At 36.6% G+C, this 12,836-nt stretch overlaps 1 protein-coding gene across 1 annotated transcript; it reads right to left on the bottom strand.

Moving 5' to 3' along the window:
• Positions 1–1,261: 1,261 nt before the first annotated feature.
• On the bottom strand, positions 1,262–3,497 carry LOC107792768 (uncharacterized). Its single transcript, XM_016614999.2, has 2 exons — positions 3,168–3,497; positions 1,262–1,749 (listed from the first exon to the last, which is right to left on the bottom strand). The coding sequence occupies exons 1-2, from the start codon at positions 3,379–3,381 to the stop codon at positions 1,619–1,621; spliced, it is 345 nt and encodes a 114-aa protein (XP_016470485.1). The 5' UTR covers positions 3,382–3,497; the 3' UTR covers positions 1,262–1,618.
• Between the last annotated feature and the right edge of the window lie 9,339 nt (positions 3,498–12,836).

The raw sequence follows: 12,836 nt of genomic DNA, 5'->3' as shown, positions 1-12,836 counted from the left end.
TCTTATGAAATAAATAATTTACTACTTAATTCAAAAACACCAAGTTAAATCCTAAATGCAAATGCAACATATTTTTTTTTGTATTTTTCATTGATTAAATAAAATAAACACGCACAGACAAATGCAAACAATTAACGGAAAATACCACAAAAATCCACAAAATTACAAACAAGGGGAAAAATTATTTTGTTTTGAATTTGTGGGAGTAATTCATATAGGGCAAAAATCACGTGCTCACAGTTGTCATGAGCTCTGCTATGCAACTAGTGATGAGGATTTCTCATACTCTTCCACATTGCCACGGAAATCTACTTCCATTTTGATGATGATAGTAACGAGACCTCGGCCAATTCCTTGAAGTCCAACCGCGTGAAAGATTTTTGTGTTTGGTGTAAGCTTCTGTCACCTTGTTATATTCAAACCATCTTGCATGCCAACTGGATTAGAATATCAGAAAACTATTGATGAGACATTGGCAGATGCGGCAGAGTAGTCCTTTCGCGGAGAGTAGAAGCCATTAGATCAAAGTAAAGCTTATGAAGAGATTCTTGGCCCTTGCGGATAACAAGAATATTACTAATGATCATATGAAAGATGATGAACTAGCTCTTGATCAATCTGAGAAAGGTAACAAGTCAAAAGCTTCAATACTGTATCGGGCAAGCGTATTGGCAAATATGTTGACAGGCAGCCAGGATGAATATACAAGATGGAACAGACTCTTTGATGTGTGGATAGAGAGGCCACTGGAGGATGTAAAATGGAGCATACCAAATTTCCACGCTCAAAATCTGGGCATACGAGGAGAATTTCTGAGTTTAGTATGGTTGTTAATGGCTCATTCGGTAAGTGGATCGCAATACCAAGTTGAGGAACTTAACTTGAGACCATTGTGGCTCCGTACAGTCCAGTCAACCCCAAGCTCGAGCGCGATGAATAGTACTCCCTCCGTTTCAATTTATGTGAACCTATTTTTTTTTGGTCCGTGCCACCCTTTCCTTATTTGGAAACAATTTACCTTTATGCAATGATTTATAACCACACAAAATATATGTGCGTCATTTTATACCACAAGTTCAAAAGTCTTCTCTTTTCTTAAACTCCGTGCCCAGTCAAATGAGTTCACATAAATTGAAACGGAGGGAGTAGGACAGTTTAGAAATGCCTCGTGTTATTTGCTGGTTAGGTAAAGGGAACAAGTTACTGTAATTACTGTAAATATAACTATGGTACTTCTCTTTTTTCTATCTAATAAAAAGGGTGAACATAAACTTTGCTTAAAATTCAAATATCTTAACCTTGTTGGATTACATTCCACATGATCGTACTTCCATGCAAGTCAAGCATATTCAACAAACTGTAAAATAAAGGAAAAAATGAACTACTTGGTGAGATTCAAGAACATAAGGCTCATTTCGGAAGCAAAGATACTTGTATGAGCATAAGTAGCATATCCAATCATATGCTCAAGTTCCAAGATATTACTAAAATGTAAGAGGAGTTGAGGAGAGAACACGGGAGGGACTTGTCGACAAGATCTTGCAGTAAGCAGCAACTAGATATCTATAAGCTTATCAAGAGGACCATTAGAAGCTACCAGAGAACAAAGGGCCTGCAGTCAAACATTCTTCCTCCTGATCTTTCCCTTGCCAAAATGCTTCTTCTTCGCTATTTTAAGCTTCTTTTTCATCTTCCTTCCAAGAGGTTTTAAAGATTTTGCACTTTGATTGCCATCAGCCATCTCCACATCTGGAAATCAAGATGATGACAAATTAGCATACAGAGGGGGAAGGCTAAAATAGATGGAACATGCAAGTTCCTATCAATTTCATCAGAACTGAAAGAAGATGTTTAGAGAATCCCCTACTTGTCAGGTCCAATGGTTTCTATTTATTTTCTTTTTTGACCAGATAATATTGCATGAATTTAGAACAACTATGGCACAGCTGTTGGTATCAGCGTCTAACCAATAACTTCAACACTCAACTCTTTTTTTTTGAGGGGGGGGATGGGGAGGAGAGGAAGGTAGTGACAGCAAACCCTTGCAAGGGTAACTCTATTTACAGAATTATCACATTGATGACTTACAAGTGAAAGTTAGTGACCTGATGTTTTCATTAGACACTAGTAACAAGATATTTTCCTTTACTGGCATTACACTGTAGATAATTCGTATAACTACTGAATCACTGGATATATATATAGATAGATAAATAGATAGATAACAAAAAAACTGACAGTTAATCTGTTAAATGTTAAAAGGAAATAACCATTAATCTCATTATTTAAAATTTCTCAATTGGAGTAGCTTAAGAGCTAGTCGAACTCCACTTATGAAAAGTAAAATATGGAAGACCTATTGTACGAATTACGACAAAAGTTAAACAAAAAACATCAACTACTTCTCAATTCCAACTAATTAGGGCCGACTATATGCATTATTCATGTAGCTTCATTTTTCTATAATTCTTTTATAAGAGTGATGCTTGAGCCAACTTGTACACATCTCGACTATTCATGAAACTTCATTTTTCCAAAATTCAGGAACATAGACTCCTAATATCCACTCTCATATAACACTGACAGTTATAGAACCATTTTAAAGAATTTGCCTGCACCCGGATAGGTATCCTCCTGACGTATAAATACTCCAATAGCACTTCTCTATTTAAACTATCCTATTTTAGTTATATGCTCTAAATCTTCATTTGATTTAATATACTCTTGGGAAAACGACCCTAGATATCTGAATTGTCTGCATTTAAGTCCCGTCCAGCCTCACCTCAACTTCACTCTTTTTATGTTGGTTAGGCTTACAATGGGTATATTCTTGTCGTACTTGTACTTATTCTAAAACCTTTACTCTCTAGAGTGTTTCTCTATAGTTCAAACTTTTGTTAACACCCTAGATACTTCTGTCAATAACACAATATTACTGGCAAATAGCATACTCCATGAGATCTAATCCTGTGTTAACGTGTAAAACTATGATAAGGAATAAACACAACAAAATTAGCTCTTCCCATGAGGAAAGCACGGCATAACAAATAAAAATAGATATCATCTTCATTCCAAATAAAGCAAAAAGAGATCAATAAAACCGATTAAATTGCTAAACTTGAGATGGGTTCATGGAAAACATTAAAAATATATAAGCAAAAACAAACCCATGGCGTTATCGTTGTTAGGAGTAGAGGCAGAAGTATCCATGGCAGTGGAGGTGGAGGGAGACTTAACAACAAGCTTAGGGGCAGCAAGGGCAGCTTCTTGGGCAGCTAATTTAGCAGCTTCTTTCTTAAGGACAGAGGGCTCTGAAGCAACTATCTCTCTCTTTATGGCTCTCAGCCTCTTTTCCCTCTTACACCTCATTGACTTCGCCATCTTTATCTTCTTCTACTTTGTGCAATCGTTGTTTCTGTCGAGGTTGATGTTACCGTCGACGGAGAAAAGGAAGAGAGAAAAGTTAAGCTAGGGTTTGAAGGTAAAGTGCAGTTTACTTCAAACACAATACGTTTTAGGTACACAGACTTGGGCACCCGGTTGACAATTTGGGCCTAGTCGACGGTCTCACTCGTTGGGCCTATTCTGATGGCCTAAATTACACAATCAGCAACTTTGCATACTCAGCAACAGTACTATTGCAAAACCTTACGTTCTAGAGCTTTCCAAAATAGTACATTACAACCTGTAATTAATCCTTTTATTTATAATGTATTGATCTCTTGTATAGTAGTACTAGCTAGTCAGTCTACGCCGAGAAGTTTTATTGTGTGTCTCACACAACTTACATTAGTTGTGTGAGACTCCTTTTTGTCTCACAAATTTGTGTACCCTAGTCTTACACTTTTGGGTCCACAAAAAATGTAGGTCCACAAAACTTTGAGACAAAAAAATGTCTCATACAACTAGTGTCAGTTGTATGAGATACAAAATAAAATTTTCCGTCTATGCCAATTAGCATAATAGTACGTAGGGATGTTGATGTTTTTCGAGTTTCTTGTATAAAGATACCTAAGCATGTATAGCATTTCAAATTGAATACACACAGAAAATTCATTTTTTATTCTCTGAATTGTTAGTTTCAGTCTTCGTAAACTCTTATTTTCGCCTCCAGGGCAGTCCAGAGGCAGACCCAGAATTTAAGTACAACGGCGGCACAATATCTTTAAATATTCCATATGCTAGCGTTAAATTTCAGCGTGCATATCTTTAAAAACATAACGATTATAATAACTTATTAACAAAGTACAAATTTTTAGTCGCCGTCGTCGAAATCAATAGATGTGGGTACTTTATCGAAGTGATTGAGACAAAGTTATTGGTGAAGGGGGATAGAAGGGTTTGTACGTAATTGTTTATTTGCAGAGATAGGAGCTACAATTTTGAACTTTTAATTTTGAGTGAGGGACTTGAAAAAGAATAATATTAATTAAGTTGATTATTATGTACAAGTATTAAATGATAATTGAATTTTAAAAAGATTAAAAAAAATTTAATCAATTGACTACTAAGTAAAACAATCATTGAATTTAGTAGTAAAAGGAAACCCTAAAAGCGTGAGTTGGGTTTCGATCTCAAGCCAGGCAAGGAAGGCAGAGGACATTTGCATCTATACTCGCTTTTTGTGTCACGTTTTAACTTGTGTCTGCTTTGCAAAAAAAATTGCAAACGTACCCGCTATTTCGCATAACTTCAGCATACGGGGCTGAAATAACAAAGGCAATCACGCAAAACTTCAGCATTCTAGTAGCCGGGCCTGAAGTGCAGCTCTAGAGCTGAAGTTTTTGTTTTGTAATTGTCGAATTTCAGCTCTAGAGCTGAAGTTTTTATTTGTAACTGGCAAAGTTCAGCTCTAGAGCTGAAATTTTTGTTTGTAAGCTTCAGCTCTAGAGCTGAAGTTTTTGTTTTGTAACTGTCAAACTTCAGCACTAGAGCTGAAGTTTTTGTTTGTAAGCTTCAGCTCTAGAGCTGAAGTTTTTGTTTTGTAACTGTCGAACTTCAGCTCTAGAGCTGAAGTTTTTGTTTCGTAACTGGGAAACTTCAGCTCTAGAGCTGAAGTTTTGTCTTTGTAACTGGGGAACATCAGCTATAGAGCTAAAGTTTTTGTTTGTTTATAATTTCATTTGCCACACCATCTTAACCAAACTAAAAGAAAATTAATTAGAGACAGCAAGAGAACACTGCACCACAACTTGCAAACTGTGTTAGATTCTTTACTTTGCATAAGATCCTAGAAACACTGTAAATATCCTCAGAGAAATTAGAGAGGCAGATTCAATCCATTAATTCATTCATTCATTCACTTTTTTTCCTTATACAGAACTGTACGATTATTTGCTTGAGTAGTTTCATGACTTTTACTGTTGCTACTTACCTGATTAGGTAATTACGAGTAGTAATTAATCAAACAAATCACCAAATTAGTTTTACGAGTAATAATTAATCAAACAAATCACCAAGTCAGTTGTGTGTATATATATATATATGCATGTCACGTGATAGGAAGTGACGAAGAAAGCAAATTGGTTGTTTCAGATGTATAGGTTGGCGTGAAAATTTATAGGACTCACCGGAGAAATAAGAAGAATCAGATAGGGATGAACCTTACTTCTGGAAAAAGAAAAGATAAAACTTTGAGGAGGAGAAAGAGGGCTGAAGTTGTTTAAAAAGTGGGTATAAGTTAAAAGTTTTAAAAAAAATGGGTATAGGTTAAATGGGGGCGACCAAATAGGGTGCCCCGTACAATTTAGCAGTTCACACAACCACTTTACCATGCAGCCTTTTGTGATTTTGGGGGCACTAGTAAAATATTTAAGGGGTCCTTTAATTTATATAACTATATACATCAAATAAATATACAATAATTTTGCCGAGGCGAACGGGTTCTGGTGACCTCCCTACTCCTAATGTAGGTCCGCCCCTAGAGGCGGCTCTAGGGTAAGGCAGGAGAAGCCCTTGCCTTAAGCCCCAAATATTTAAGGCCCCAACTAGAGGTGTCAATAGATATTCAAAAATCGACTATACCAACCGAACCGTACCATACCGAACTGATTTTTATGTTTTTTTTTAAAAAGCCATAGATTTTTATATAAATCTATAACCGCACCAATAATTAGGGTAGGTTTTTCATTTTATGAAAATAAACCAAAAATACCAAACCGTACCGAATAAATTTTATATGTGTATATTTATATAGTAAGCTTAAAAATTATAATACTTTAAATTTTTCTTTGGGCCTTGGAATTATAAAAACCGTTACAAGCCAACAAGCAATTAAATTCAAAATACTAATTTCTAAAATCTATTAAGCTACTTCTACTTAAACTAAGTTATTTCAATTATCTTTATAAGCAAGACAAGAAGTATTCTAGTGATTATAAGTAGCAAACTATAATGCATTGAATATGTTTCCTTTCATATAGTTTAGATTTATTTTTTTGGATATTTAATCTTCTATAGACTTTATTCTTGAGTCTCAGCTTGGTTAATATCTTTCCACTCGTGTGATTTATATTTTCTTTGCCTTTACTTGGTTTCTTTTACGTTGTTGTATAATACTTTGATGGATCTATACTCTAGCCATCTTCATTTTTTTAATTCATCACTCTTTAAACAGTAAAAATGTCTAGAGAGTTTTGCTAAGTTCTATAAGAGAACATATGTTATTGCATTCTACTTCGAAAAGTCTAATTTTGGTTATACATAATAGCTTAACTGAAAAATTGGTATGGTACAAATTTTATAAAATAACCGGCCGAACCAAACCATTGACACCCCTAGCCCCAACAATATTAATAGTGCTATGAAATCTTTTTCTCTGATAATAGCACGGTAGGGATCCAAGAACTACTAAAAAAAAAAGAAACGTGAGGAAGCTAAAAACAATTAAAAACAAAAAAGAAGACAAAAATAAAAGATAGATTGAATTCAAGAAAGAGTTACTCGAATTCAATAAGTCTATTCTTGAAGCCGAATCCTAACAACAATAATTAGCTAACGAAGAACTAATCGCCTTTGATAGAGAGTTAAAAACACGAGATCGATTGTGAAACCTGACCCTTTAGAATAAAAAGAACAACAATAAGCCTAAACTTATCACCTTTCTTTGATACCTGTAATTGATCTAAGATTTCAAATAATTATCTTACCACCTGATCCGAAATTCCCACCATCGCGACCGTGTGGCGCCTAACATTTCACTTGCTAGGCAGACCAACATTAGAGATTCAATAGGCTAATTCTTAAACCTTGTAGTGATTAACAACAATTAAGCCATAACAGATTAAGAAGAGTATGAAATTTCATAACAAATCTAAAAAATTGTACATAACTACCCAGTATCTGGAGTCACAGCTCACGAACTTCTAAAATTAACTATAAGTAACTGGCTGAAAGAAGGTACAACTGTTCTCGAATTAAAAGAAATAGTAAACTGAAACAGCTAGAAGGGGACTCTAGGGTCTGCGAATGCCAGCACATCTACCTTGGGTCTCTTATGGAATGAAGTCAACATCTAGTCTCGAGATCAGCTCGGACCGACACCAAAATCTGCACAGGAAGTGCAGAGTGTAGTATTAGTACAATCGACCCCATGTACTGATAAGTGTCGAGCCTAACCTCGGCGAAACAGTGACGAGGCTAAGACAAGGCACCCACAAACAACCAGTGTAGTATAACAATGTACATACCAATAACAGTAATAAAAGAAGCAAGACAAGTAATGTTGGGAGGAGGACATGCTGATGGGATCACATGATAAAGGATCACAACAGAAATGAGAACGTGATCAATCAATATGCCTTAAATAGATAGAAACAAGTAAACACTGTAAAGGAAAGTGCACGGCATCACCCTTCATGTTTTTACTCTCAACCTCACCATATGAAATAATAGAAAGTGCACGGCATCATCCTTCGTGCTTTTACTCTCAACCTTACCATATGAAACAATAGAAATATCACGGCATCACCCTTTGTGCATTAACTCTCTCATAACATGGCACAACATCACCCTTCGTACATTAACACTTACAATATAGCACAGCATCACCCTTCGTGCATTAACACTCACTCACAAGACATCGCATGACATCACCTTTCGTGCTTTAACACTCTCCCTCACCAAAAAAATGAGCAACAACAAAAGGGAGATAGAGATGAAAATAACAAGCCTTACTTCAACATTTGGTGCCACAATATCAACCTTAATTTTGAATCAATAATCAATCAATACCAAGGTCCGTAAACATGATAAGAATTCTCAACATAACGAGTAGCTAGTCTAAGCATGGACAATATGATCAAGGAATGCAACAATTACAAGAATAAGACTCACTCGCATGCTATGACTCGACAACAACGCATATGTACTCGTCACCTTACCTATACGTTGTACTCAACATTCAAACAAGTAGCAAATAGGAAAATAATACCTAGTCCCCCAAGATAAGGTTAACCACGAGACTTACCTCGCTCCAACGTCCAAACTCAAAGCTCAAGCACATATTTTCCCTTCAAACAAGCCTCCAGACCAATAAAATCTAGCAAATTATCAACCAAACGATTCAATTTACGCCTTAGGAACTACCCACGATAACAAAGCCTTCAATTTAGGCCATTTTTTAAAAAGTCAATAAAAGTCAACACCCAAGCCCGCTTGGTCCGAACCCAAAGTTCAGACTAAGACCCGATCACTCATTCACCCCCCGAGCCCGGATATATAATAGGCTTTGGAATCCAACCTCAATTTGAGGTCTAAATCCCCAAATTTCAAAATCTCTAGTTTTTACCCAAAAAACCCCAATTCAATCATGAAAACCTTAGATTTTAAGTTGAAATCTTGTAAAATAAAGTGAAATATTGAAAGAAACTAGTTTAGAATCACTTACCTATGATTTGGAGGAGAAATGGTCTAAAAATTGCCACTTGTGTTTTATATTTTGAAAATTTGAAGAATGGGAGAAAAATCCCATCTAAGTCATTTTTACACAGCTGCAGATGTCGTAGATGCGAAGTGTTCCCCAGGCCTGCTATCTTCGCAAATGCGAACACTTGTTCGCAAATGCAGCCTGAGATGACCGCAATTGCGATCCTGAGCTTCGCAAATGCGAAGGCCCCCTTCCAGCCCCACTGCTCACAAATGCGATGCTTCTCGCATTTGCGAGCCAGACGTCGCAGATGTGAAGTCTGCAGACTTGAAGCACACCAGCTATGATTTCTAAGTTCAATTCACTCGGTAGCCTATCCTAAACTAACCCGAGCCCTCGGGACTCCAAACCAAATATGCACACAAGTCTTAAAATATCACAATCAACTTGTTCGCATGATAAATCGCCAAAATAACACTTAGAACTACAAATTTTGCATCAAATCAAATCAATTCTTTAAGAAATTTTTGAAACCTCTAATTTCTCAACTGGATGTCTGAATCACGTCAAACCAATTTCGTTTCTCACCAAATTTCACAGACAAGTCATAAATATTATTTTGGACCTATACCGGGCTCTGAAACCAAAATACGAACCTGGTATCAATAAGGCCAAACATCAATCAATTTCTTAAAAATATTAGATTTTCAGACTTTTAATTTTCAATAAAAATTCATAACTCAAGCTAAAGACCTCGGAATTCGATTCCTGGCATACGCCCAGGTCCTATATTTCATTACGGACCCACCAGGACCGTTAAAACACATGTGCGGGTCCGTTTAGTCAAAACGTTAACCGAAGTCAACTAAAATTAACTTTTTAGGCAAAAATTCTTATTCTTATTAGTTTTTAGCATATAAGCCTCCCGGGTCAATATCCGAACTACACATGTAAATCGAGGAAGGCTAGAATGAGGCTCTAAAGGCTTTGAAACATAGAGTTTGGTTCTAAATCAGAAGATGACCTATTGGGTCATTACATTAAGTTGAGTCTTGAAGGTTGAAGAATAAATTCAAGAGTATCCACAACAAGAATGCAAGAAAAATCTCATAAGGTTTTATTGATAATAGTCTATAATAATCTAAGTCTAAAAATGAAGAAAATATCCCTTATATAGGTAGGAAGGGGTCATCAAATTAAGGCTAAAAAAATAAGAAAATAAAGTCCAAAACTACTTTCGACAACAAGTCCAACTACCTTAGGAAAAGAAAAAAACATTAAGAAACAAAAACCAAATCAATCTTGGAAGGAATATTATGAGGATCTTATCATGAAAGTAAAGGCTAAATTGCATTCATGGAAAGGAAAGTTGCTGTCATTTGGAGGAAAGACAACACTCATCTCTAGTGTGTTGCAAAGTATGCCAGTCCACATGTTATCAGTCCTCCATCCACCAAAAAATGTCTTGGAGCATCTTCATAAGATTTTTGCTAGGTTCTTTTGGAGCACAAAGGAAGAAGGGAGAAGCAGACATTGGGCGGGCCTCATGGTAAAATCTTTGCCTTCCTAAAGAGGAAGGGGGCCTAGGTTTTAGGTCCTTACATGATGTGTCGAGGGAATTGTTTGCTAAACTATGGTGGAGGTTTAGGACCATAAAATCTTTGTGGTCTAATTTCATATGGAATAAGTATGGCAAGAAGGATATACTAACAGTGGTACAGATTAGACGGGGTCTCATATTTGGTGACAAATGTTGAATGCTAAGAAAAAAGTAGAACATGAGATCCTATGGAAATTGAAGAGTGGAACAACTAATATTTGGCATGAAAATTGGACTAGATTGGGTGCACTTTATCACGTATTATCTGAAGACTTTCCAATCAATGAAGATCTTTAGGATGTGGCAGAATTACGGCAAGGTGAAACATGGGATGATCAGCTGCTAGATCAAAGAGGAAATTGAAGAACATATAAGTCTAAATGTGCATTATGAAGGCAGTGAGGGATAATGGAGCTTCAAAAGGAAATCCTAGTCCTAGATCATTAGGCTTTTGTATGAGGAATGATGAAGGTGATGTGGTGTATGAAAGGGTAGTAGACCTGGGGGTGACAACTACCACAGTGGTGGCTGAAGCTAAGGCTATTCTTCAAGGATTGGAATACTGTATGGAGCATGATCTTCACCCTCTCATATTGGAGACTGACTCATTAGTGATGAAGAAAGTGATAGAAGGGGAATAGGATCCTCCTTGGTTAATTGCAAATGATGTCAGGAAAATTATAGAGATGAAGGGCAACTTCAATGTGATCTTTGAATATGTGTTCAGAGAAGGCAACTCAGTGGCGAATTTTATAGCTAACATTGTATTTTCTTTTGCAGGTACATCTGAGTTTCACTTATTTTCTGAACTGCCTAGTGCAGGGAAGAGGTTGATTAATTTAGAAAAGTCTCAAACTCCTAACCTTAAGGTTAGAATAGCAAAGAGAATAGCCCCAGACTGATGGCTTCACAGGATTGGAATCTGCACATACCTTCGTGTTTCTTTTATGTCTCATTCTGTATGCTATTAAGGTACTTTCTAGTGGTATTAGCATGGTCACATGCTCATTCTGGGGGTGCTTTGATAGTGTACAAGACCAATGAGATAAGCAGGTATTGGATGGTGCAATTTATTCTACTTCTGATATGTTCAAATGTTAAGGAAAAGGTTAAATTTGTCATGTGGAATTTCTATAGATTGTTGGATCATTTCTCAGTGGTATTAGCATGTCTTTATGCTCAATCTGAGGATAGTTTAGCAATGTTTAGAATGATTTCTATATTAAAGGTTCAGAAAGAGAAGGATCTGAGCTTACAAGATCACAAAATCACCCAGCTCCACATGCCTGGCGGCGCCAGGCTAAAGCCTGATGATACCCTGGCGTTACCCTAGCGTCGCCAGCTTAAAACTAGCCCTGGACTGGCTTTTCCCTTGCAAAGCCAACCTAAAGCCATCCCCATCCTGGCTTTCGCCTTACAAAGCCTGCTTAAAGCTAGCCCCAGCCTGGCTTTTTCCTTGCAAAGCTGCCTAAAAGCCAGCCCCAACCTGGCTTTTGCCTTGCAAAGCCTGCCTAAAACCAGCTTCAAGACAGGTTTAGCAGGCTCTTTTACATGATAATATTGATGATCAACCAGATGATTTATACTTGGATAGAGTCAGTACACTGCCTATGGAGATCATATTATAGCAACTCTAATGATTGGAAGACTATGTTGGCTTCAATTCTGTGGTGGAGATGTTTGAAATTCATTTTAGCCTATGGACTGCATACCCTGGCACCTGATGAGAGCTTGATCGGTGCTGCTTGGTAGTTGCCACTGGCAATTGGATTCATATACACTAACAAGAGAAGGAAACATTCAGCGGATAATGTTGTAATAGCTAGTTCATTAGACTTTAGCTTTTCTATCTTTTTAGTAGCTAGTAGCTTCATGCAACTTCTATTTTGGTTTGAACATCTTGTAAGCTTTGGACCCATTTTGGGATTTTATTTATATATTAGCCACTAGGCTGCCTAGTGGTATATTTGCTAAAAAAATATCAATCTTGGAAAGTAATTCCAACAATCTTAAGAAAAAGAAAACATAACCTTTACTGCCGAGGAAAGCAATAAATCTAGTACCAAAATATATGAAAATAAGTTAAAACCATTCTAGGATAGGATATTGAAAGTCCCAAACCAATCTTGGATAGGATCTTGAAAATTTTGTAAATCTTCAAGGAAATTTGCAAGCAACTTGGTACCAACTTGCACTCAATATCTAGCATATCTATTGTATCCTTCTTGGACATCAAGTAAGTCATTTTATGTTTTAAAATGTGGCTTTATGTAGGATTTCATGGGCTGCAAGTTTAGACATATTTTAGGTGCCAAATTGGTCCAAAAGTGGACTGATTAGGACCTTCTTCAAAGGATGTCTTTTGGGATC

This window comes from Nicotiana tabacum, chromosome 3 (assembly GCF_000715075.1).
Source record: "Nicotiana tabacum cultivar K326 chromosome 3, ASM71507v2, whole genome shotgun sequence".
NCBI lineage: Eukaryota > Viridiplantae > Streptophyta > Magnoliopsida > Solanales > Solanaceae > Nicotiana > Nicotiana tabacum.
This window is presented reverse-complemented; position numbering and strand designations above follow the sequence as displayed.

Coding starts and splice junctions, on each gene's coding strand:
- LOC107792768 (XM_016614999.2), bottom strand. CDS start 3,381: ATGGCGAAGTCAATGAGGTGTAAGAGGGAAAAGAGGCTGAGAGCCATA. Junction 1,750..3,167: donor TAACAACGATAACGCCATGG/GTTTGTTTTTGC, acceptor CTTGATTTCCAG/ATGTGGAGATGGCTGATGGC.